Source organism: Bison bison, unplaced genomic scaffold, assembly GCF_000754665.1.
Source record: "Bison bison bison isolate TAMUID 2011002044 unplaced genomic scaffold, Bison_UMD1.0 scf7180017864163, whole genome shotgun sequence".
In the NCBI taxonomy this organism is placed as follows: domain Eukaryota; kingdom Metazoa; phylum Chordata; class Mammalia; order Artiodactyla; family Bovidae; genus Bison; species Bison bison.
The window spans coordinates 877,340-904,688 of NW_011494735.1; the positions used below are offsets into that span (position 1 = coordinate 877,340).

The 27,349-nt window shown below is 36.9% G+C and overlaps 1 protein-coding gene across 1 annotated transcript in view; it reads left to right on the forward strand.

Moving 5' to 3' along the window:
• Positions 1 to 27,349, forward strand: part of SLC2A13 (solute carrier family 2 (facilitated glucose transporter), member 13) — a gene marked incomplete at its 5' end in the record, with an annotated part of 532,905 nt that overhangs the window by 417,911 nt on the left and 87,645 nt on the right. Inside the window, one exon of the mRNA XM_010841619.1 lies at positions 270 to 395. Coding sequence (XP_010839921.1) covers positions 270 to 395 — 126 coding nt within the window. The remainder of the gene's footprint in view (positions 1 to 269; positions 396 to 27,349) is intronic.

The following is a 27,349-nucleotide window of genomic DNA, read 5'->3' on the forward strand; positions in this document are numbered from 1 at the left end:
AGTTCTTCTACATACAATATTGCACATCCAGTCCACCTACATTTCAAAGTGGTTTCCAAAGTTGCTGCATCCAGAGTAGGGGGAGATGGAAGAAATCAGCCAGTTCTCACCTGCCTTATCACAAGTTGTTTGCCAGAGCCAAACAGAGTCACATGGCCCCAAGCTTACTGCAGAGTAGAGTGGAAAATGCAGGGGAGGGCATAGAATACAGTGTGTGCTGAGCATCAGTTGTCTCTGTTAACATGACTACAACTCGTTTCATTTTACAGTTACTGTAATGAATGTATGTTGGATCCAGACTGCGGTTTCTGTTATCAGATGAATAAATCAACCGTCATCGACTCTTCCTGTGTTCCAGTTAATAAAGCATCCACAAATGAGGCAGCCTGGGGCAGGTATGTTGCTCACTACATACCATAAGAATATACAATAAAATTTCAGCTTGAGACTTATTTTTAAACTTACAGAATGACTGCACTTACACACTCTACTTCTTTTAAATTGGTCTTCTTTTAAAGAATCTTTGTTCTTTACAATACTTTGCAACATATTCTGATGAGAGTGGGTAGAAATATTCCAACTGTATGCTTCACAAACTTAGCAAATAAACTCAAGCCTAGACTTCAGGAAATCCAAATTCCAGACCCAACTCTGCTCTAATAAGTTACAGGAGTCTGGACCTTGAGGCAAGTATCGCTAAATATTGCCAAGGTAGTTTCTCCCACTGGGTATTTTTTAATTATACCAATAATTTCCAAACTCTAAAACTTAAGTGAAAAACATAAAATTGTGAAGTCACAGTGAATTACTATCAATTTAAATTCTTTCATTCATATTGTACGTTTCTGGAAGTCAGAGAAATTAAACAAAATAAGGATAAAGCTGGTAATTATGGACATGTATGAGAAACTGTGAATCTTTCTCTATATGACAGATCCCATTGGTTTAGAGTAGGCACATAAATGAAACATTTGTGTAGAACAAATATCCCATATTTATGAGCTAACATTCATATTCATGGATACAGAAACATGTAAATATTATTTGACATGGCTTTTGCATTTTAAATTCTCAAAAAAAGATTACCATGCTCTCATGCTGTCTGCCTCCTAATACTGGGGAAGGCAAAGAAATCTGTAATAAAGTGCTTATATCTCCTAGGAGCCAGAAAGCATAATGTATCATTATTAATAATTATGCTGTTCTCATTAATCATTTTATTATGGAATTATTCCAAAATAATAGTAGTAAATTATATGATATTGAGTGAAAATCCAGATCATATTTTAAATACACTGATTAAAAAGAAATATGTAAAAGAAATACAATTATTACTTAAAATGAAAACTTGAAAGAGCTTCTTTTAAAAACATCTAGTGTATGCCTTTCATTAGTCAAGATTTATTAGGAAGTTAATTGATTAATTATTTCTGAATGTAATACTTTATAGTTTTAATCCTTTTGATTTTTTTCAATAGAAGAAGCCTAAAAGTTTCTAGTCAAGAATTATGAACAGTTTGAATTATGAACAGTTTCAAACTGTTTGTAGTTTCCTGTACTTCATAGAATTCATTTAAAAACTTATGGGGACACTAAAATTATGTTTATCTCTTTCTCACAAGAAGGTCTATAGGTCAGTGGTCTCAAAATAAGAGTTTTATTCTTTTTGCAACTAGCAAACTTTACAACTTTTTAATAGAAATGTGTATTATTTCTTTTATTTACACGTATTTTAGATTTTATTTATATTTTTGTACCATTATTCCTGGGCTACACCCACTACTAGAGAAAAGTGAAAATAGATAATACCCAAGTAGGAAAAATACAAAGAACTAAACAAAATATACAGGAAACTTTTATGCTTGTGGAATATTATTAATAGAATAATAACCTAAAAATCTTTACCTCCCACCTTAGAAAGAAAACAGATTTTCTCACTCTTCTCTGTGCTGAGCAGCAATCTTCCTCTTAGCTTGGTCACCATGCTGGGTTACCTCAATCTATCCTACAAAGAAAACAAAAAATGCAGGATGTGTTTATCATGAAAAATTCCTACAACAGATTCTCCAATTGTAGATAAAATAGCATTCATTATAATTTTGTTTATTTTGTTGATAGGTTTTATGCAATTACCTAGAATGGAATTTTCAGGGGAAAATCTACCTTTACCTTGGATTCCTATTCAAGATATACTATTTATAGATGTTTTGGGAACAAGTATTGAGGCAATGCGATGACATAATCACGGATCTCTGTTGTTGAAGTTGCCAAGTCATGTCTGATGCTTTGCGATCCCATGGACTGCAGCACGCCAGGCTTCCCTGTCCTTCACTATCTTTCAGAGTTTGCTCAGACTCATGTCCATTGTGTCAATGATGCCATCAAACCATCTTATCCTCTGCTTCCCCCTTCTCCTGTTGTCTTCAATCTTTCCCAGCATCAGGGTCTTTTCCAGTGAGTCAGCTCTTCACATCAGGTGGCCAAAGTATTGGAATTCTCAGTTCACGTACTTCAAGACTTCACATACTTCAAGACTAGCTTGAAGGATTTTGAGCATTACCTTGCTAGCATGTGAAATGAGCACAACTTTACAGTAATTTGAACATTCTTTGGCATTACCCTTCTTTGGGGATGGAATGAAAACACTTTTTCCAGTCCTGTGGCCACTGCTGAGTTTTCCAAATTTGCTGGCATACTGAGTGCAGCACTTTAATAGCAACATCTTTTAGGATTTGAAATAGCTCAGTTGGAATCCCATCACCTCCACTAGCTTTGTTGTGGTAATCCTTATAAGGCCCATTTGATTTCACACTCCAGGTTGTCTGGCTAAGTGAGTAACCAAACCATCATGGTTATCTGAGTCATTAAGACCTTTTTTGAATAGTTCTTTTGTGTATTCTTGCCACCTCTTCTTAATCCTTTCTGCTTCTGCTGGATCCTTGCCTTTTCTGTCCTTTATTGTACCCATCCTTGCAAGAAATATTCCCTTGTTATCTTCAATTTTCTTGAAGGAATCTCTTTTCTTTCCCATTCTGTTGTTTTCCTCTATTTCTTTGCATTATTCACATAAGAAGGCTTCTTGCATATTTTTTTTCTTGGGGATGACTTTGGTCACTGCCTTCTGTACAGTGTTACAAACCTCCATCCATAGTTGTTCTGTTTTTTCATAGTTTTTCTGGTAGGCATTCTGTCTACCAGATCTAATCCCTGGAATCTATTCATCATCTCCGCTGTATAATCATAAGGGATTTGATTTAGGTCATACCTGAATTGCCTAATGGTTTTCCCTACTTTCTTCAGTTTAAGCCTGAATTTTGCAATAAGGAGCTGATCATCTGAGCCACAGTCAGCTCCAGGTCTTGTTTTTGCTGACTGTGTAGAGCTTCTCCATCTTCAGCTGCAAAGAATCTCTAGTTGTAGCTGTTTCCTGAAAAACATCAGATAGAAGGGTAATACCATTCGTGATGAAGAGTATGCTGATTTTTATCTCAACATAACAAAAAGCATTTGTCCTTATAATTAACTACAATTAATTTGAAATAAAACTTTGTCAATCAGTATGCTTTTCCATGTGAGCATATGTGCTCAGTTGCTTCAGTCTTGTCCAAGTCTTTGCCATGCTATGAACTGTATGTAGCCTGACAGCTTCCTCTTTGCCTGAGATTCTCTAAGCAAGAATACTGGTGTGAGTTGCCAGGCCGTCCTCTAGGGGATCTTCCCAACTCAGGGATTGAACCCACGTCTCCTGCATCTCCTCATTGCAGATGGATTCTTTACCACTGAGGAAAAGCCTGTTATATTTTAATCAAAAAATTTTTTGTTTATCCCTGTTCTTCAAAAAAGATATACAAATGACAAAGCTCATGAAAAACTGTTCAGCAGCACTAATTATTAGGGAAATGCAAGTCAAAACTACAATGAAGTATTATCTCAGATGCCTTAGGATAAAAAAAAATAACAAAGAAAAATAAAACAATAATTGTTGCGGAAGATGTGGAAAAATTGGAAACTGTATGCACTGTAGATAGGAATATAACATGGTGCAGCCACTACGGAAAACAGTGTGGCGGTTTTTACATAATTTTAAGATAGAATTATGTCATCTAATAATTCCATTTTGGGTATGCATCCAAAAGCATTGAAAATAAGGTCTTGAAGTTTTATTTGAATAACGTAAAAAACAGCAGCATTGTTCACAATAGCCAGAAGTTGGAAGCGACTCAAATGCTACTTGACAGACAAATGGATAAGCAAACTGTATATACATACAATTATACGTATTTAAAGAAAAGAAATTCTGGCTACTACAACATGAATGAGCCTTGAATACAAGATGATGAGTGAAATGAGCAAATATCGTATGATTACATTAACATGAGGTACCTAGAGTACTCAGGTTTATAGAGGAAGAATGAAGAATAGTAGTTGCCACAAGCAGAGGGAAGAAGGAAATAGGGAGTTGTTGCTTAATGGTTATGGGGTTTCAGTTTTGGAAAATGGAATGAGTTTTGGAGATTGCTTACACAATAAGGTGAATATACTTACTGCTGAACTATGCAGTTTAAAATGATTAAAATTTTAAATGGTTAATTAAGATAGTAAATTTTGTGTATTGTGTATTTTATAATTAAAAACTTTTAAAAAGGAAAACCCATGTTAAAATCATTTAACATACTCCTAGAAAATTCAGTACACTGAACTAATAGAAAATCTTTCCTCCTGCCCATCATCCTCTGCATCTCCCACATGCATCCCACACAGAGGCAAATATAGGTTTAATTCACAGCTGAACTTGAGAGAAATGCCCAAATGCTACCAGTGAGAGTGAGAGCAGCAAAAGCCCATGTGGAAACCCAACAGCATACAAGAATATCAGAACAGAAGGCAGTCTAAAAGGTGAGAGGCTAGTGTTTTAGGTGCTAAGAAGGCAAAACTCCAAGTCTTACCTCTAGAACTATGATGGGCCACCTAGGCTCTGAAACAGAGACAAGAAAATTTGTTGGACTGTGCTGGGCAAAACTCTCCGTGACCCACTTGGGACCCTGAGTTGAAACAGTGTCACACATGAGAAAGCAAACCAGAAGCCTTTACCATAGGGAAATGTGGCTTCTAATTTCATACTGCCCTTGTGAAGGGGAGCCATCAGTTGAGAAACATGAATAGTAAAAAATCAAAATGTGGGTCCCAAACTGGAGACATCCATAAAGCTATCTTAGCAAACATGTAGTTATCAGAACCCAGGACATATGAGACTTCCATCGAAAGCAAATATGAGATAGCAGTAAAACATTTTAAACTATATCAATTTATGAAAAAAAGCTACCACGTGTGACAGACAGAAGAATGAACACAAAAAGAACCTTATGTTAGCAAAAAAATTTAAGAGACTTTAAAATAATGTTTAAAAGAAAAAAAAAAACAGGATATAGTATAATTTTTTCAATTATACTGAAAGTTGCACACTTATAATTTACACCACATATATGTATTTGTGTATGTATGTGTCTGTAGGAGAGGGGAATGGCACCCCACTCCAGTACTCTTGCCTGGAAAATCCCATGGACGGAGGAGCCTGGTAGGCTGCAGTCCATGGGGTTGCTCAGAGTCAGACATGACTGAACGACTTCAGTTTCCCTTTTCACTTTAATGCATTGGAGAAGGAAATGGCAACCCACTCCAGTATTCTTGCCTGGAGAATCTCATGGACAGAGGAGCCTGACAGGTTACAGTCCATGGGATCGCAAGAATCGGACACGACTTAGCGACTAAACCACCTAAACCACCTAAACCACCACCAACAGATAAGTACATTAGAATACTTTCTATTTATTTGTCTATGTCTATTCATCCACCTCCTCTTGTCCTGGCTTTCTATACACAAAAATATAAATAATCTATTCTGGAACTTCAAACATCCTGATTCTTTAAAAGTATTGCTAATTAGGGGTACTTTCTTAATGTGCTGATTCAGTGTTTGTTTCCTATAATATAACATGTTCGCTCTGTAATTAGATACATCAAAATAGCTAGCTAGATCCTTATTTGGCAATTCATTGTTCTAACTTGCGCTGATTCCTGGTTTATTGTATCCATTCAGCAGATATTTTTCTCAAAGCTGCACTCTGATACAACACCCAGCCTGTTTTCCCAGCCACCCACCTCTCTTCCATATAGAATTCTAGCCAGTCAAAACCCCCTGCTATCACCCTAATATCCATTATGATTTCCCATCTCTTTGCCTTTCCTCATTCTGTGTGTTCTGCCTAGGATTTATCCTCCTCTCTCTTTTGAATCTCTGCCTCTGACTTCTACGGATTATTTTTTGCCCAGATCAGATATCACCTTTTTTCTTTGCAGTCTCTTTGATTAGCCCCTGAGAACAATGCTTATTATATCCCCTGTTTTCCTCTAGCACTTAACTGTCTAACATATGATAATTATATTGTGTTATATGATAGTGATTTGAGTTTGGATGTATCTTGTCTCTTAGATGATAAATTCCAGTGTTCATATCCTGCACTATTTTAAATCCCTCAGTGCCTTACCAGACAATTCAGTCAATAATTATTTTTTAAAAAATGGAAAAAGCTGCCATCACCAGAAATTATATAAGGGTTTGAAAGTTCCAAATGAGAGGATACAATGTTCCCATCATTTTATTTTAGTGATATTGTCTACATTCTTACTTATTTCCAAGAAAGGAAACCTCTAAAGGAAAATGGGAATGATATGGTTTTAATAAACAATGTTAAATGTTTACATGGTACTCATGAAAACACTCAGAAAGTTGTAAAAAATAAAAATCATGTACTCCTGATATGCATACTATGCATTACTTGTAGTCATACTACATGAAAAAATACCTTTTTTTGAATTGGAGGGTAATTGCTTTACAATGTTGTATTTGTTTCTGCCATGCAGCAGCACAAATCAGCTGTACATAATCAGCTATACATAAATCCCCTCCATCTTCTGCCTTCCTCCCACCCACACAACTCACCCTGTAAGTCATCACAGAGCACCAGGCTGAACTCCCTGCATTATATAGCAACTTCCCATAAGCTATTTTACACATGGTAAAGTATGTATTTGATAATTATTGGAAGAAATATTTAGCACATTTCCTTGAAACATTCATTGGTATACTGCTGCTGCTAAGTCACGTCAGTCATGTCTGACTCTGTGCGACCCCATACACGGCAGCCCACCAGGCTCCTCTGTCCCTGGGATTCTCCAGGCAAGAACACTGGAGTAGGTTGCCATTTCCTTCTCCAATGCCTCATTGGTATACTAGGGAAGCAATATTTCTACGGTGACAATATATAATATTGACAGTATGGAAGTAGACCAAATAGCAAAAGGAAGTTTCCTCTTTATCACCTTTGTGTTTTAATCTGTAAAGACATTTATAAGTTTTACCTTTAGAAACAGGAATTTATTTTATCATTAACAAAATATGTTGTTGTTGTTTAGTCACTAAGTCATGACCAACTCTTTGTGACTCCATGGACACACTAGGCTCTCCTGTCCTCCACTATCTCCTGGAGTTCGCCCAAATTCATGTCCAGTAAGTCAGTGATGTTGTCTGACCAACTGCTGCCCCCTTCTCATTTTGCATCCAGTCTTTCCTAGCCTCAGGGTCTCTTCCAATGAGTTGGCTCTTCGCATCAGTTGGCCAAAGGTTTGGAACTTCACCTTCAGCATCAGTCCTTCCATTGAATATTCAGGGTTGATTTCCTTCGTATTCACTGGTTTGATCTCCTTGCTGTCCAAGGGACTCTCAAGAGTCTTCTCCAGCACCACAGTTCAAAGGCATCAATTCTTTTTCACTCAGCCTTCTTTACGGTCCAGCTCTCACAATCATACATGACTACTAGAAAAATCATAGCTTTGGCTATTCATACCTTTGCGAGCAAAGTGATGTCTGTGCTTTTTAATATGGTGTCTAGGTTTATCATAGTTTTCCTTCCAAGGAGCAAGTATCTTTTAATTTCACAGCTGCAGGCACTGTCTGCAGTGTTTTTGGAACCCAAGAAAAGAAAATCTGTCATTGCTTCTGCTTTTTTCCCTTCTGTTTGCCATAAAGTGATGGGAGTGGATACCTTGATCTTAGTTTTTTAATGTTGAGTTTCAAGCCATTCTTTTCACTCTTCTCTTTTACTCTCATCAAGAGGCTCTTCAGTTGCTCTTCACTTTCTGCCATTAGAGTGATATCACCTGCATTTCTGACATTGTTGATATTTCTAGATTCCAGCTTGTGATTCATCCAACCTGGCATTTCAGATGATGTCCTCTGCAAAGAAGTTAAACAAGTAGGGTGGCAATATGCAGGTTTGATGTACTCCCTTCCCAATTTGGAACCAGTCCATTGTTCCATGTCCAGTACTAACTGTTGCTTCTTGACCCACATACAGGTTTCTCAGGAAACTAGTAAGGTGGTCTGGTACTCCCATCTCTTAAAGAGTTTTCCATAATTTGTTGTGATCCACACAGTCAAAGACTTCTGTGTAGTCAATGAAGCAGAAGTAGATGTTTTTCCTGGAACTCGCTTTATGTATCTGATCCAACAGATGGTGGCAGTTTGATCTCTCTCTCTCTGTCTTTTCTAAACTCAACTATACATCTGGAAGTTCTCGGTTCACATACTGCTAAAGCCTAGCTTGAAGGATTTTGAGTTTTACCAAACTGGCATATGAAATGAGTGCAATTGTGTGGTAGTTCGAACATTCTTTGTCATTGCCCTTTTTTGGGATTGGAATGAAAACTGACTTTTCTAGTCCTATGGCCACTACTGAATTTTCCAAATATGCTGGCATATTGAGTGCAGCACTTTTAACAGCTTCATATTTTAGGATTTTAAATAGCTCAGCTGGAATGCCACCACTTCCAATACCTTTGTTCACAGCAATGCTTCTCACCGCCCACTTTACTTCACACTTCAGAATGTCCAGTCTGTGGTAAGTGACCACATCATCGTGGTTATCTGGGTCATTAAAACCTTTTGGAATAGTCTTCTATATCTTCTTACCACCTCTTAATTTCTTCTGCTTCTGTTAGATCCTTACTCTTTTTGTCCTTTATAGGAAAAAACAATAGATTGGGAAGGACTAGAGATCTCTTCAAGAAAATTGGAGATATCAGGGGAATATTTCATGCAAGGATGGGCCCAATAAAGGATAGAAACAAGCTATATCAGTATCTTATGTACAAGATTGGTATTTGTATTAGTTATTTATATTTAAAAGGATTTAAAATATTCACACTGTGCTCCTAAACTAATAACAATATAGTTCAATATTAATCTTTCCTAGCATTTATTTTGCATCAAGAGAAGTAACAAAAAATCTAATATAGAATTCTTTAGTCAATTTTGGTTTTTATAATTTTTAATTTTTTTATTGATTTATAATCTTTAAGGTGTATAGCAAAGTGATTCAATTATATATAAATATACACACATACATATATTATTTTTCAGATTCTTTTCTATTTTAAGTTATTGCAAGATATGTAATATGTTCCCTGTGCTATACAATAGGTCTTATTGTTTATAGTAGTCTGTATCTGTTAATCTCAGATTCCACAGTTATCCCTCCACCTCCTTTCCCTTTTGGTACCCATAGTTTGTTTTCTACATATGCATGTCTCTTTCTGTTTTTTATTTAAACTTTTTATTCTGTATTGAGGTATAGCTGATTAACAAAGTGATATTTTCAGGTGAACAACAAAGGGACTCAGCCATATATGTACATGTATCCATTCTCCCCAAAACTCTCCTATACAACTCTGCCACATTGAGCCACTATGTCTTTTCCCCATCCTTCTCGCAGCAACTATAAGTTCATTCTCTAAGTCTGTGAGTCTGTTTCTGTTTTGAAAATAAGTTCATTTGTATCACTCTTTTAGATTTCACATAAAAGTGATATTGTATGATATTTGTCTTTGTCTGACATAGCTCACTTAGTATGGTAGTCTCTGTGGCCACCCATATTGCTGCAAATGGAATTATTTCATTCTTTTTTCATGGCTGAGTAACATTCCATTGTGTATATACACCATATCTTCTTTATCCATTCATCTGTTAGTGGCCATTTAGGTTGCTTCCAGTATTGGCTATTGTGACTAGTGCTGCTATGAACTTTGAGGTGCACTTATCTTCTTGAATTTGCATTTTCTGCAGATGTATGCCCAGGAGTGGGAGTATTATATTATATGGTAACTCTATTTTTAATTTTTTAAACAACCTCCATACTGTTCTTCATAGTGTTTGCACCAATTTGTATTCCCACCAACAGTGTAGGAAGGTTACCTTTTCTCCACACCCTCACCAACATTTATTATTTGTAGATTTTTAATGATGGCTATTTTGACTAGTGTGAAGTGATACGTCATTGTGGTTTGGTTTGCATTTCTCAAATAATTAGAAATGTTGAGCATAGCTTCATGTGCCTGTTACCCATCTGTATGTTTTCTTTGCAGAAATGTCTGTTTAAGTCTTCTGCTCATTTTTTGTTTGGGTTGCTTGTTTTTGTGTTATAGAGCTATGTGAGCTGTTTGTATATTTTTTAAATTAATCCTTCATCAGTTGCATCATTTGCAAATATTTTCTCCCAGTACATAGATTATCTTTTAGTTTTATTTGTGGTTTCCTTTACTGTGCAAAAGCTTTTAGGTTTAATTAGATCCCATTTGTTTATTTTTGTTTATTGTTTTTCCTTTACTCTAGGAGACGGAGCCAAAGAAAATATTCCTGCAATTTATGTCAAACAGTGTCCTGCCTTTGTTTTCCTCTAGGAATTTAAAAGTATCTGGTCTTACATTTAGGTCTTTAATCTATTTTGAGTTTATTTTGGTGTACAGTGTTAGAGAATGTTCTAATTTCATTCTTTAAATGTAGCTGTGCATTTTTCCCAGCACCACTTATTGAAGAGACTTTCTTTTCTCCAGTGTGTATCCTTGCCTCATTTGTTGGACATTAATTGACCTTAAGTGCATGGATTTATATCTGTGCTTTCTATACTGTTCCATTGATCTTTGTGTCTGTTTTTGTGTCAGTGCCATGCTATTTTGAGGACTGTAGCTTTGTAGTATAGTCTGAAGTCAGAGAGCTTGGTTCATCCAGCCCCATTCTTCTTTCTGAAGATTGCTTTAACTTTGATATCTTTTGTGTTTCCATACAAATTAAAAAATTTTTTCTCCTTTTCTGTGAATAATGCCATTGATAATTTAGTTTGGATTGCAGTGGATCTCTAGATTGCCTTGGGCAGTATGGCTATTTTAACAATATTCATTCATCCAATCCAAGAATAGAAATATGCCTACTCAGTTGCTCCAGTCATGTCTGACTCTTTACAACCCTGTGGACTACAGCCCACCAAGCTCCTCTGTGCACAGGATTCTTCAGGCAAGAATACTAAAAGAGCTTGCCATGCTATCCTCCAGGGGTTCTTCCCAATCCAGGGATTGAATATAAATCTCCTGTATCTCCTGCATTGGCAGGAGCATTCTTTACCTACTGGGCCACCTGGGAAGCCCCATAAATAAGTATAGACATATACATATAGAAATACATAGTATATAGAAATGTGCCATATTGTATATTAATTTTGTACCCTAAAACTTTATCTAATTCATTGATGAGCTCCGGTAGTTTTCTGCTGCCACCTTTAGAATTTTCTGTGTATAATATGTATAATATCATGTATAATCTATCTATTATATCATGCCATCTGCAGATAGTGACAGTTTTACATCTCCCTTTTCAATTTGAATTCCTTTATTTACTTTTTTCTTCTCTGATTGCTGTGCCTAAGAGTTCTAAAACTATGTGAGAGTTGATATCTTTGTCTTGTTCCTGTCCTTAGAGTGAATGCTTTCACCTCTTCACCACTGACTGTGATGTTAACTGTGGGTTTATCATACATGGCCTTTATTATGTTGAGATATATTCCCTATATTTTATGCCCAATTCCTAGAGAGTTTTTGCCATCAAGGGATGTTGAATTTTATGAAAATCTTTTTCTGCATATAGTAAAATGATCATATGGTTTTTATTGATTTTATTACTGTGGTTTATCACATTGACTAATTTGTGAGTATTGTAAAAGTACTTTAATCCCTGTGATAAATCCCACTTGATCATGGTATATGATCCTTTTAATATGTTGCTACCTTAGGGCTTCCCTGGTATCTCAGCTGGTAAAGAATCTGCTTGCAATGCAGAAGACCTAAGTTCAATTCCTGGGTAAGGGAGATCCACTAGAGAAGGGATAGGTTACCCACTCCAGTATTCTTGAGCTTCCCTTGTGGCTCAGCTGGTAAAGAATCCTGCTGCAAAGAGGGGGACCTGGGTTCGATTCCTGGGTTGGGAAGATCCCCTGGAGAAGGGAATGGCTACCCACACCAGCATTCTGGCCTGAAGAATTCCATGTACTATAAAGACCATGGGGTTGCAAAGAGTCAGATACAACTGAGTGACTTTCACTTTCATGTTAGGTTTGTTAGCATTTTATTGAGGATTTTTGCATCTGGGTTCATGTGTGATATTGGCCTATAATTTTTTTGTGTGTGTGATATCTTTGTCTGGTTTTGTTATCAGAGTGATGACAGCCTCACAATTTTCCTCTTTAAGCTACATTTTTTTTAATGCTTTTGCTTGAATAATAGTCATTATGCTATATTAATCCCTTTAAGATCTGTAGCTGTGTACTATATGTTCTAAGTTTTATCTATCCATAAATAATTTCAGAGATTGTATGCCTCCTGGTTCTTCTCATGTCCAGAAGCTAAGACTCTCCTGGTTTTAGTGACTATCTATATTACAGATTCTGATGCTATTTATGTTGCAAAGTGTGCAAATCAGAAAAGAACAAACATTTGTGAATAACTCATCTCCCTCCTCGATGTTAGTCTGTCCAATTTCTTGGTTGACATTTAATTATAATAAACACAATTTAACAGTTTTATATAAGAAAGTAGTAATGTTCAGAATGTTTTGACTATCCTTCATCTGAGGCCAAAACCTTCCATTTCTAGTCACTTCCTTTACCTTCTTCATTTTTAGAAATTATTCTTCAGTTTGTATCATCTGAAAAGTAGTCTGTGAGTTTTTTTCTCACTGAAGAAAACTGTAGGACTTTTTATATGAGGATAAGGGTAGAGACATGAATTGCATGTACTTCGATCACAGTTTCAGAGAGCCTTATTTAGATTTGACTTTTGTAGATGTATTTTCATAGATGTGTTAATCATATTGGTAATGACACTGATGCTGGGAAAGATTAAAGACAGGAAGAGAAGGGAACAACAAAGGATGATTGGTTGGATGGCATCACTGACTCAACAGACAAGAGTTTGAACAAACTCCAGGAGATGATGAAGGACAGGGAAGCCTGGCATGCTGCAGTCCAGGGGGTCACAAAAAATCAGACACAACTGGGCAACTAAACAGAATGATTTTAGGCAAATAATTTTATATAATACTTAGGGCATGATATTATACCATATATAGAGATACAATTCTCCTTAAAAAATATTAAGAAGAAAATCAGTTAGCATTATTTTTTAATATTTATCTATTTATTTGGCTGTAGCAGCTTTAGTCATGTCACAGAATCTTTGCTCTTCATTGCAGCATGCAAAATCTTTAGTTGTGGCATGCAAACACTTAGTTGTGACAGGGATCTAGTTTCCTGATTAGGGGTCAAACCCAGGCCCCTGCATTGGGAGCACAGACTTTGGACCATGAGGGAAGTTCCAGTTGACATAATTTACCATGCCTTGATTTTAACACTTGGAAGGAAACATTATCCAACTGGAAATTAATACCATTGTCTTTTTTATTCAATTTTTATTTTAATTATCTTCTGTTCATGACAAGTGTGTTTGAATGTATTATTGTTCAAAATATCTGCTATACTGTCTCAGGAAGGATTAGATGTCCATGGCGCATTCAGTCTTATCCACATGACTTGCTCTGGCCAAGAAAATGGAAGTGGAACCAATCTGTGTCACTTCTAAACTAAAACTTTAAGAGAAAGGATTGGCCATATCCTCTTTTCCCTCTGCAGTAAAGTTGGCAGTGTCCCAGAATAGAAGGTGTTCCATTAGCTTTGGTCCCAGAGTAGAGACAAGGTGGAGCAGAATCACAACTGACCTCAGATGGACCAGTAGCAGGAGCAGCAAATTAGCCTAGTTTATGGCACTTAATTTTGGGGTTCTTTTCTTATCTCCATATAACCTACTCACTTCTGACTGATAAAGCAAGATGAACTGTTCTCCCCTGTGCATGTGGCATGAAATTTACTTACATTATAAAAGGAGGCTCATTTTTTAAAACTATTAAATAATATTACAGGGAAAAGTTGGCTTAAAATTCAACATTTGAGAAACTAAGTTCATGGCATCCGGTCCCATCACTTCATGGCAAATAGATGGGGAAACAATGGAAACAGTGACAGACTTTATTTTCTTGGGCTCCAGAATCACTGCAGATGGTGACTGCAGTGATGAAATTAAAAGACTGTTGCTCCTTGGAAGAAAAGCTATGAGCAACCTAGACAGCATATTAAAAAGCAGAGATATTACTTTGCCAACAAAAGGTCCATCTAGTCAAAGCAATGAGTGTGAGAATTGGACTATAAAGAAAGCTGAACACCAAAGAATTGATGCTTTTGAACTGTGGTGTTGGAGAAGACTCTTGAGAGTCCCTTGGACTGCAAGGAGATCAAACCAGTCAACCTTAAAGGAAATCAGTCCTGAATATTCATTGGAAGAAATTATGCTGAAGCTGAAACTCTAATACCTTGGCCACCTGATGGGAAGAACTGACTCATTAGAAAAGACCCTGATGCTGGGAAAGATTGAAGGCAGGAGGAGAAGGGGATGACAGAGGATAAGATGGTTGGATGGCATCACCAACTCAATGGACAAGAGTTTGAGCAGGCTCTGGGTGTTGGTGATGAACAGGGAAGCCTGGCGTGCTGCAGTCCATGGGATCACAAAGAATCGGACATGATTGAGTGACAGAACTTAATAGGAAAAAGAAAGATGTGGTGGTTAACAAATGCCTTAACTTTGAAGAATATTGCCATATGTGGTAGGAACTGCTAGGTTTACAAAATGTGAACGGCTTTCACTTTAGAAGGCAAAATTCTGATAGAAAAAGGAGGGACATTTTTTTAAATGAACAGGTAGAAGGTAAGGCAAGGCATTTGGAAATTTATTAGTATAAGGGATACATGGAAGGATAGCATCTGTGCTTTAAAATGTTGTTATATATTTTAATAAAGACATTTAAAGGGAAGACTACATACCTTACTATGATATAGAAAGAATAATAGCATTAGAAATCCAAATACTCTCAGGAAGTTTCTTGCTAGACAGCAGGTGTGAACTGAAATCCAGATATTGAAATTAAAGAGCTGCTACCTCTATACACATCATTTAGTATTCAAGTCCTGCCTACTTTCATGTTTCAGTGCTAGGTTCAGAAAAACAAAACCAAAAACAAAATTGCTTTTCCATTAGATATTTTCTGTGTTTGCAACTTCTACAGTTGTACAGTAACAACTGCATGTTTTATCTCTTGGATTTTGCACAGACATTCATGAATTAGTACCAATCAGAATTTTGTTTCAAAATAAGCCCACCATGGCAACCTGGAAACTGAGAGCAAAATGCTCTGTCCCTGTGGTTTCTGGGAAGAATTACTTATAACCCTGTCCACTGTATCATCACTTGTCATTTCTTATGATAAGTGCTGCCCTATTTCATTTAATAATTTAGTTTTAAAATAAATAGTTGCAAAGTATTAACCAACTTTATTTTCCTTTCAAAGGCAAAATGTGCCCTAGAACCCTCTAAGAAATAATTTTTTCCTTTTTGTTGTTATTTATTTATTTGATGTATGAGTTATGCTGGAACAATTGGAAAGTTATGAGTGTGAAAACTCATATATGTTAGCATTTTTATGTCTAATTATTGGTAGGTTGGATTTTCATAACAATTTAAATTCTATTCATGTTCATATGGCATTTGTAGCTGGAAATACAAAGTAGTTTATTTTTTCTGAAGGTATTTTATAACATTGGAAATTGATATTGTGCTATATGATTTTAAAAATGTACTTCAAAAGACACAGACATTAATTACCTCAAGATTTATAATCTAGAACAGCAACATTTATGCAAGCAGATTTCAAAGATACTGTAAATAAATGAATGTTTATTTACAAAGATATGAAAAAAAATTTTTTTATCATGTACACTCCTTAGTATCAAAACCATTTGGGAGAGCAAGTGTGTGAGTATATGTTGTAGAATGCACAAATATAGAATGAGTTTAATAAAAAAAATAATAACTCTGGCTTTCAAAAATTCAAATAATGGAAGGCTTGATGTTTATGGTGAACTATGAGGTAGATACAAAATACTGACTGTAAAATTTATAAAATTCTGTGTTCCTACCTTAAAATGTTTTAAAAAATGTTGAATTCCCCCATCATGGTGACTTACTTGAACTTTCTGTGACTCTTGTTGTTCAGACACTAAGTCACGTCTGACTTTTCACAACTGGACTGCAGCATGCCAGGTTTCCCTGTCCTTCACTGTCTACTGGAGTTTGCTCAAACTCATGTCCATTGACTTGGTGATGCCATCTAACCATCCCATCCTCTGTTAACCGCTTCTCCACCTGCCTTCAATATTTTCCAGCATCATGGTCTTTTCTAGTGTGTGGGCTCTTCGCTCAGGTGGCCAGAGTATTGGAGTTTCAGCTTCAGCATCAGTCCTTCCAATGAATATGCAGGGTTGATTTACTTTAGGATTGACTATTTTTTTTTCTTCCAAGGAGCAAGTATTTTTTAATTTCATGGCTGCAGTCAACATCTGCAGTGATTTTGGAGCTGAAGAAAAGAAAATCTGCCACTGTTCCCATTTTTTCCCCCATCTGTTTGCCATGAAGTGATGGGACTGGATGCCATGATCTAATTAAGATCATGTTTTTCTATGACATAGTTGAGGAAAATGTCTCTGAGCTATAAACCCAGTAATCATTAATTTGTTTTATGAGTTTTAAGCCTCATGAAAATATGCCATATATTATTCTCTTTCCCAACTTTATTGAGGTATGATTGACAAATGAAATGTTTTTATATTTAGGTTGTATTATGCAATATAATTTTATTAAGGTATATAACATAGTGATGTATATATTGTGAAATGCCTACCAGCATCAAGTTAATTTTGACATCCAGCACTTCACATAATTACCATTTATATCTTTGTATGTGGTGAGAACATTTAAGATTTACTCTCTAAGCAAATTTCAAATATAAAATTCAGTATTATTACTGTAATCGCCATGGTATACATTAGATCCTCAGAACTTACTACTTGTTTAATTGAAAGTTTATGCCCTTTGACCAACATCTGCCTATTTCTTCCATCCTCCAGACTCTGACAACAACTAGTCTACTCTGGTTCTATGAGCTTGACTTTTTTAGATTCTATATATAAGTGAGATCATACATATTTGTCTTTCTGTGTCTGATTTATGTTACTTAGCATAAAACTCTCCTCATTCATCCATATAGTCACAAATAACAGGATAATTCTCTTTTATACTTGAATAATATTCCAGTGTGTCGTGTGTTTGTGTAAACATATACATATATAAGACCATGTTTTCTTTGTCTGTACATCCATGGTGGGACAGTTAAGTTGTTTCCGTGTCTTGGCTCTTGTGATAAACACTGCGATGAATGCTCTTTTGATGAACAATCTTATTAAAGAATATTTCATTGAAAACTTAAAAATATGATGTGTGATATGCAGAAACCTATTTGTTAAAACACTTGAATATCCAAACTTTTGAAGCATCAGGGCAGAAAACTATAGTTCAGATAACTATACTGATTTTGGTTTTGTGGGTGCATGCTGATTCACTGAAAACTGCTGAGTACTTGAAAAATCATCTCATTTGTTTTAGCATTGAGCTCTTAGGAAGTAGTTGAATACACAGAACTATTGTTTGTTTTTCAGTCACCAAATCATGTCTGACTCTTTGAGATTCCATGAATTGCACCATGCCAGGCTTCCCAGTCCCTCAACATCTCCTAGAGTATGCTCTGACCCATGTCCATTGAGTGGGTGATGCCATCCAGCCATCCCATCCTTTATACCCTCTTCTCCTTATGCCTTCAGTCTTTCCCAGCATCAGGGTCTTTTCAGTGAGTCAGTTCTTTGCATCAGGTGGCCAAACTATAGGAACTTCAGCTTCAGCATTAATCTTTTCAATGAATATTAAGGACTGATTTCCTTTAGGTTTGACTGGTTTGATCTCCTTGCAGTCCAAGGGACTCTCAAGAGTTTTTCCAGCACATTTCAAAAGCATCAATTCTTCAGCATGCAGATTTCTTTATGGTTCAATGCTCACATTCATACATGATTACTAGAAAAATCATAGCTTTGAATATACAGACCTTTGTCAGCAAAGTCATGTCTCTGCTTTTTAATATGCTATGTTTGCCATAGCTTTGCTTCCAAGGACCAAGCATCTTTTAATTTCATGACTGAACTCACCATCTGCAGTGATTTTTGGAGCCCAAGAGTAAACTATTCACTGTTTCTAAGTTTCCCCATCTATTTGCAATGAAGTGATGAGACCAGATACCATAATTTTGGTTTTATAATGTTAATTGTTTTAACCAAGCTTTTTCACTCTCCTCTCTCAATTTCACCAAGAGGTTCTTTAGTTTCTCTTTGCTTTCTGCCATAAAGGTGGTGTCATCTGCATATCTGAGGTTTTCATATTGATATTTCTCCTGGCAGTCTTGATTCCAGCTTGTACTTCATCCAGCCCAGCATTTTGCATGATGTACTTTACATATAAGTTAAATAAGCAGGGTGACAATATACAGCCTTGACATACTCCGTTCCCAAGTTGGAACCAGTCCATTATTACATGTCCAGTTCTAACTGTTGTTTCTTGACCTGCATACAGATTTCTCAGGAGGCATGTAAGGTGCCTCTTGTTATTCCTGTCACTTTAAGAATTTTCCAGTTTGTTGTGATCCACAGAGTCAAAGGCTTTGGCAAAGTCAATAAAGCAGAAGTAGATGTTTTTCTCCATTTCTCTTACTTTTTCTGTGATCCAGCACCACATTGGCAATCTGATCTCTGGTTCCTCTGCCTTTTCTAAATCCAGATTGAACATCTAGAAGTTTACGGTTCATGTACTATTGAAGTCTCACTTGGAAAATTTTATTAATGTATGTTCAGTTCAGTTCAGTACAGTTGCTCAGTCGTGTCCGACTCTTTGTGACCCCATGGACTGCAGCACGCCAGGCCTTCCTGTCCATCTCCAACTGCCAGAGTTTACTCAGACTCACGTCCATTGAGTCGGTGATGCCATCCAACCATCTCATCCCCTGTCGTCCCCTTCTCCTGCCTTCAATCTTTCCCAGCATCGGGATCTTTTCAAATGAGTCACTTGTTCGCATCAAGTGGCCAAAGTATTGGAGTTTCAGCTTCAGCATCATTCTTTCCAATGAATATTCAGGACTGATTTGCTTTAGAATGGACTGGTTGGATCTCCTTGCAGTCCAAGGGACTCTCAAGAGTCTTCTCCAACACTACAGTTCAAAAGCATCAATTCTTCTGCACTCAGCTTTCTTTATAGTCCAACTCTCATATCCGTAAATGACTACTGGAAAAACCATAGCCTTGACTAGACATACATTTGTTGGCAAAGTAATGTCTCTGCTTTTTAATATGCTGTCTGGGTTGGTCATAACTTTTCTTCTAAGGACCAAGCATCTTTTAATTTCATAGCTGCGGTCACCATCTGCAGTGATTTTGGAGCCCCCCAAAATAAAGTCTCTCACTGTTTCAATTGTTTCTCCATCTATTTGCCATGATCTTAATTTTCTGAATGTTGAGTTTTAAGCTAACTTTTTCACTTTCCTCTTTCAATTTCATCAAGAGGCTTTATGATATTCTTCTTCACTTAATTCTTCTTCACTTTCTGCCATAAGGGTGATGTCATCTACATATTTGACGTAATTGATATTTCTCCCAGCAGTGTTGATTCCAGCTTGTGCTTCATCCAGCCCAGCATTTCACATAATGTACTCTGCATATAAGTTAAATAAGCAGGGTGACAATATACAGCCTTGACATACTCTTTCCCTATTTAGAACCAGTCTGTTGTTCTATGTCCAGTTCTAACTATTGCTTCCTGACCTGCATACAGATTTCCTAGGAGGCAGGTCAGGTGGTCTGGTATTCCCATCTCAGAATTTTCCAGTTTGTTGTGATTGCTGTATATTGAACATTCTTTGGGATTAGAATGAAACTGAACTTTTCCAGTCTTGTGGCCACTGCTGAGTTTTCCCAATGAGCTGCCACATCGACTGCAGCTGTTTAACAGCATCATATTTTAGGATTTAAAATAGCTCATCTGGAATTCCATCACCTCCACTAGCTTTTTCATAGTGATGCTTCCTAAGTCCCACTTTACTTCTAATTCCAGGATGTCTGGCTCTAGGTGATTGATTACTCCTTCATGGTTATCTGGTTCACAACCTTTTTGTATAGTTCTTCTGTGTATTCTTGCCACCTCTTCCTAATATCTTCTGCTTCTGTTAGGTCCATACCACTTCTGTCCTTTATTGTGCCTATCTTTGCATGAAATGTTCTCTTGGTATCTCTCATTTTCTTAAAGAGATGTGTAGTCATTCCCCATTCTATTGTTTCCTTAATTTTTTTTGCACAGATTACTTTGGAGGGCTTTCTTATCTCTCCTTGCTATTCTTTAGAAATATGCATTCAGATGGATATATCTTTCCTATTCTTCTTTGCCTATTGCTTCTCTTCTTTTCTCAGCTATTTATAAGGCCTCCTCAGACAACCATTTCTTTTTCTTGGGGTTGATTTTGATCACCACCTACTGTACAGTGTCATGAACCTCCATCCATAGTTCTTCAGGCACTCTTGTCTATCAAATCTAATGCCTTGAATCTATCAGATCTAATCCCTATTTGTCACTTCCACTCTATAATTGTTAGGGTTTGTTTTAGGTCATACCTGAATGGTCTAGTGGTTTTCCTTACTTTCTTAATTTAAGTCTGAACTTGGCCATATGGAGTGCATGGTCTGAGCCACAGTAAGCTCCTAGTCTTATTTTGGCTGACTGTATAGAACTCCATCTTTGGCTGCAAAGAATATAATCAATCTGATATGGGTATTGACCATCTGGTGATGCCCATGTGTAGAGTCATCTCTTGTGTTGTTGGAAGAGGTTGCTTGCTATGACCCATGTGTTCTCTTGGCAAAACTCTGTTAGCCTTTGCCTTGCTTCATTTTGTACTCCAAGGCCAAACTTGCCTGTTACTCCAGGTATCTCTTGACTTCCTACTTTTGTATTCCAGTCCGCTATGATGAAAAAGACATCTTTCTTTGGTGTTAGTTCTAGAAGGTCTGTAGGTCTTCATAGAACCTTCCAGCTTCAGCTTCTTCAGCATTACTGGTTGGGGCACAGACTTGGACTACTGTGGTATCAAATGATTTCCTTGGAAATGAACATAGACCATTCTGTCATTTTTGAGATTGCACCCAAGGACTGAATTTTGGACTCTTCCATTGACTATGAAGGCTACTCCATTTTTTCTAAAGGATTCTTGCCCACAGTAGTAGATATCATGGTTATCTGAATTAAATTCACTGATTCTGATCCATTTTAGTTCACTGTTCTCTAAAATTTCAATGTTCACTCTTGCCATCTCCTGTTTGACCACTTCCAATTTACCTGATTCAATTACCTAACATTCCAGGTTTGTATGCTATGTTGTTCTTTGCAGCATCGGACTTTACTTCCATCACTAGTCATATCCACAACTGGGCGTTGTTTTCACTTTGTCTCCATCACTTCATTCTTTCTGGAGTTATTTCTCTACTCTTCTCCAGTAGCATATTGGTCACCTACCGACCTGGGAAGTTCGTCTTTCATTGTCACATCTTTTTGCCTTGCATACTGTTCATGGGTTTCTCAAGGCAAGAATACTGAAGTGGTTTGCCATTGCCTTCTCCAGTGGACCACATTTTGTCAGAACTCTCCACCATGACCCGTCCATCTTGGTTGGCCCTACACGGCATGGCTCATAGTTGCATTGACTTAGACAAGGCTGAGATCCATGTGATCAGTTTGGTTAGTTTTCTGTGATTGTGGTTTTCATTCTTTCTGCCCTCTAAGGATAAGGATAAGAGGCTTGTGGAAGCCTCCTGATGGGAAGAACTGGCTTTGGGGGAATCTGGGTCTTGTTCTGATGGACAGGGCCATACTCAGCATAATTTTCTGTTGATGGGTGGGTCTGTGTTCACTACCTGTTGTTTGGCCTAAGGCCAAGCAATGGGAGGGGTATGGTAATGGCAACCTCCTTCAAAAGGGCTTATGCCAGCACTGTTATATTCAGTGCCCCTACCATGTGGCAGGCCACTGTCACCCAGGCCTCCACTGAAGATTCTTGGACACTCAAAGACAAGTCTTGCTCAGTCTCATGTGGGGTCACTGCTTCTTTCTCCTGGGTCCTGGTGCCCACAGGTTTGTTTGTGCCCTCCAAGAGTCTATTTCCCCAGTCCTGTGGAAGTTCTATAATCAAATCCCATTGGCCTCCAAAATCAAATTCCCAGGGGGTTCTTAGTCCCTTTACTGGATCCCCAGGTTAGGAAATCTGGTGTGGGTCCTAGAACTTTCATAACAGTGTGAGAACTTTTTTGTTATAATTATTCTTGAGTTTGTGGGTCATTTACCTGGTTCACTGTATGGTGGGACTAGTAGCAACCTCCTCCAAGAGAACTTATGTCACACTCCCTGCCTCCCGGGTCTGCTGCAGCCAGAACCCCTGTCCCCACAGAAAGCCACCGCTGACCCGTCTGTCTGCAAGAGACACTCAGACACTCAAAGGCAGATTTGGCTCAGTCTCTGTGTGGTACCTGGTGACTAAGATGGTAACGAATCTGCCTAGGTTCCACCCCTAGGTTGGGAAGATCTCCTGGAGAAGGAAATGGCTATCCACTCCAGTATTCTTGCCTGAAGAATTCCATGGACAGAGATGTCTGATATCTTGGAAGCAGTGAACATTTAGCAAATAATTCTTGATAATAGTGTTACAATTTTGCTCCTTTAGATAAAAATTAAGAAGGAAATAGTCTATGTCTTTTACAGTTAAACCAAGAAACATATTTAGTGCTGCTGCTTATTTAAGCTTGAGAATTTCTATGTGTTTATTTCTGGAACTCAGGGAACAGTCTGTGTCTGTTACCAAGACAGTCTGTTAAGGCAGCTCAGGAAACAGTCTATCTGTTACAGAGCTTACCCAAGAATCTAAAATGTGTAGAGAAAACAAACAGAAGTTTATCAACATCTGTATATAGATAGATAGATAGATGTTAATGTAAGAAGCTCAGGAATGAGTAGCTCAAAGAGGTGGCTTAGAATTCAGGCTTACGTAGCATTTTCAACAAAGGACAATAAATTTTAGAAAAGTCACAAGACAAAAGCAAATACCTTGAGTCTCTAGAGGTGGCAAATATAGGAAGGCAAATAAATGGGAAGCGAATGGGAGATCAAGGCTTGTTGGTAAAGTTTGTCACATAGGTTCCTCTAGTGCCAACTCCAGGCTGATAAGGGTCTACTATTGTCCACATAATTAATGTTTGTCCTTCTTGATAGAGAGAGAAGGAGAGATATATTTCTAAATTTATGTCCTGTTTTTAGGAAAATAAGGGAAAGGCAGAATGCTTTTCCTGGAGAAGGAAAATGGCAACCCACTTCAGTATTTTTACCTGGGAAATCCCATGGACAGAGGAGCCTGGAAGGCTCCCTGACTGCAGTCCATGAAGTCACAAGAGTCTAACATGACTTAGTGACTAAACCACCACCACAGCTTTTGCTGTTTCTTAATTGCCTTTAGATCAAAACAATTTTTATATTAAAAAGGCTATTTTGGCATGACATATTTTTGTTTCCTTGATTTGGTATAATAAAGGGAGATCACACACCTTAGGGATATCATTTGGGTCAGAGGAGCAGCCCAGGGAAGCTCAGTGGCAGAATACGAATTCAGGAAGTAAATTAGAAAGCATGAGGTGAAGATAAAGAGCTGGAAACTGTTATCATAAAGATATCCAAATTGGAAGGGCAAAGTAGATAAGTATCTGGAGAAATAGAATGAAGATAAAACAGTGCAAACATAGACAAGTTCCAGGAAGGCATCTCAGGAAACACAGTGAACATACTCAGCCTTTCCTGTGGTTAAGTTTTTTCTCATCTGCAAATCTCTCTTATCTGGGTAAGGAACTGCCTTTGAAGTAAGCAGAATTGCTCTGGTGTTGGAAAAGTCTCATAAAATTAACAGCTTTGAATTTTTCTTACAGGTTTAATGTTTTGCAGCTATATATTAGGGCTTCCTTGGTGGCTCAGTCTGTAAACAATCTGCCTGCAATGAAAGAGACCCGGTTTGATACCTGAGTCAGAAATATTACCTTGAGGAGGGCATGGCAACCCACTCCAGTATTTTTGCCTGGAGAAACTCCATGGACAGAGGAACCTGGCGGGCTACAGTCCATAGGGTCACAAAGAGTTGGACACGACTGAGCCAGTAAGCACCGCACAGCACAGCACAGTAGTATATATTAATATATTGTGTGTGTTGTGTGTGTTAGTTGCTCAGTCATGTCCAACTCTGAAACCCCGTGGATTGTAGCCCACCGGGCTCCTGTGCCCATGGGATTTTCCAGGCAAGAATACTAGAGTGGGTTGCCATTTCCTTCTCCAGGGGATTTTCCCAACCCAGGTATTGAATCTAGGTTCTCCTGCATTGCAGGCAGATTCTTTACTGTCTGAGCCACCAGGGAAGTCATTAATACATTGGGTATAGATATTTCTTAAATATATATTTAACATATAAAAAAACTAAAGATAAAATACTATGTATAAAATCAGATATTATTATCTACTTTGTACAAATAACTTTATGAATGTAGATGAAGAGTAGTATACCTTTGTTTCATTGAACTGCTTTGCAATCATCAGTTTCTTTTCTCAACTGGTTTCTATCAATTCTTCATGTCTTATAGTGCAACCATTTCATTTCAGGCAAGGAACTGTTTTCTGCTTTAGATGAGGAGGTGATATAAATTACTGAGAGCCTAAATTTGTAGAATATGTAATCCACAACTGGGAGCTGTCAGAGCCCTTCTAAAATTGAAATAGGAGTGGAGCTTATCACACTGTGAATTTACTTGTGATTTGTAACAGCAGTGTTACCTTGACTGATGATCTTCTTCATCCCACCCCACATATACACACCACTCCTAAAATGAGTGACATAAAACTGGTTGTGAATTAATCTGAATCTTTGGAAAGACACTTTCTAGCCCTTGTGAATTGGAGTACTCCTGAGTGAGATGTTCAAAGAAGTTAGTATTTTCCCAGTACCATTCATTCTTCTTTATCTCTCAGCTCAAAGAATTGAATGAGGTATTCTGTGCGTGCTGTTTTATAAAGAAAAGTCACTCACTACCTACATATTCTTTTCCCCTCATTCAAGAAGTTTGTGACTTTTGGCATTCTAAAATTTTGAATGACCCAAACCACAGTGGAATAATAATATACTTGCCCAAGAGAAATGATCAGGCACACCTCATGTATTTGACATAAAACAAGTTCAGACCATCTGATCCTCTATACCTTATTTTTTTATTAAATTCTTTCAAACTCTTAAAAGTAATAATATTCAGAGTTCTGAATTCAATAAAGCATTGCTTATCACCAACTTACCCCTAAGAGTTAAGTAGAATAAAAATGAATGGATAGAGGTTCTGACAGCGTAGCCCATAGAGACATAGGGAAGGACAGGTTTGTTTGTTTTCTTTTTAACCTAGTGTTTTTTTTAATTTATATGAATTTTCCTTTATATTCTAAAATATAGCATGTTCAGCTTAGTATTATAACTGTTATTACTTATCCATTAATTTTTCTAAACAACCCGGCCTACCATCTCATACTTTATCCCATCATTTAAAAAAGGAAAATCTTTGTTCTTTGGAAATATGCTTTTATTCTGTAGAACATGTGGTAATTTCAGAAGCATACAATAAAAAACATAGACCCATCCTGGAAACAAACACTCAGTTCACTAAAATTTTAAGAGGAATAGGCAAACTCTAGTGAAACTATTTCAGGCTTTTTCATTAGAATACCTGTGCCTCATTGATTTAAATGCTATAGTTAGAATTTTGTCAACACTGGATCTACAGTATAGCTAACTGAATAATACTTGAACATCTAATTTAATTTCTTGAACAAAAATATTGCTCTGAACAAAAAAGAAAATATTTTGTAAGCCTCTGGATTTATAATATTACCAATTGATTTGAAATGTAAACACTGAAAGTTTATTTTACGTCTCCAGTTTTTTTGGCTACATTTATTTTATATGTGGCTGTCTTACAGAGTGATATAATTTATCAACTAGTTCATTATTTTTTCCAGACTGGAAATATGGGAAGTTATTTCATTATAGCTAGCATATAATAAGATACTTTCCCCCTATTATTTCAAAGCACCCTATTCTCAGCCACTTAAATATTACTGCTCTCCAATACTTTATCTATAACCTACAATTATTTGTTTATGTTGCATTATGGTTATTTATATACCTGTTTTCCTCTAACTATCATCAAACTGGAAATTTCTCAAGGGCAGAGTTGAGATAATATTGTTCTATCTGCCAGACATTTTGCGTGGCACATAAGAATCTCTCAGTATGTGTGACTATTGTTGAAAGTATAGTAATAAAATGAGAGTGCTCCAGCCACCAGTCCTCTAGGTGTTTTGACAAAGAATCTGCCAATTTCATTCTTCTAGATGATTTTGTGTCATATGGACAAGGACTTTTTTGAGAAACTTAGAGTAGAAACGTCAGTAGTTAGCAATAAAGGTCATGATATCATCATATCCACTATAGCTCACAGGATTCTAAGCCTTATTCTATTTCCTCTTTTTCTATTTCTGACTCATAGTTGAGTATATGGGATTTTGGATTTTTTTTCAAAGATCTAAAATCAGTTTCTCTCTGGTATAACAGAAAGAAAGAACAATATGGAGTCAGAAGACTGATTTTTGTCTGTACTCAGTAACTAACCACAGTATGCCCTTGGGTCATTTTACTGTCTTTCATCAATTTGCTTATTGTTAAAAGGAAAGGAATGATTTTACTCACCATGCAGAATCATTGAAAAATCAAATGAAAATATGTGTAAAAAGAATATATACACTTGATTAAAAA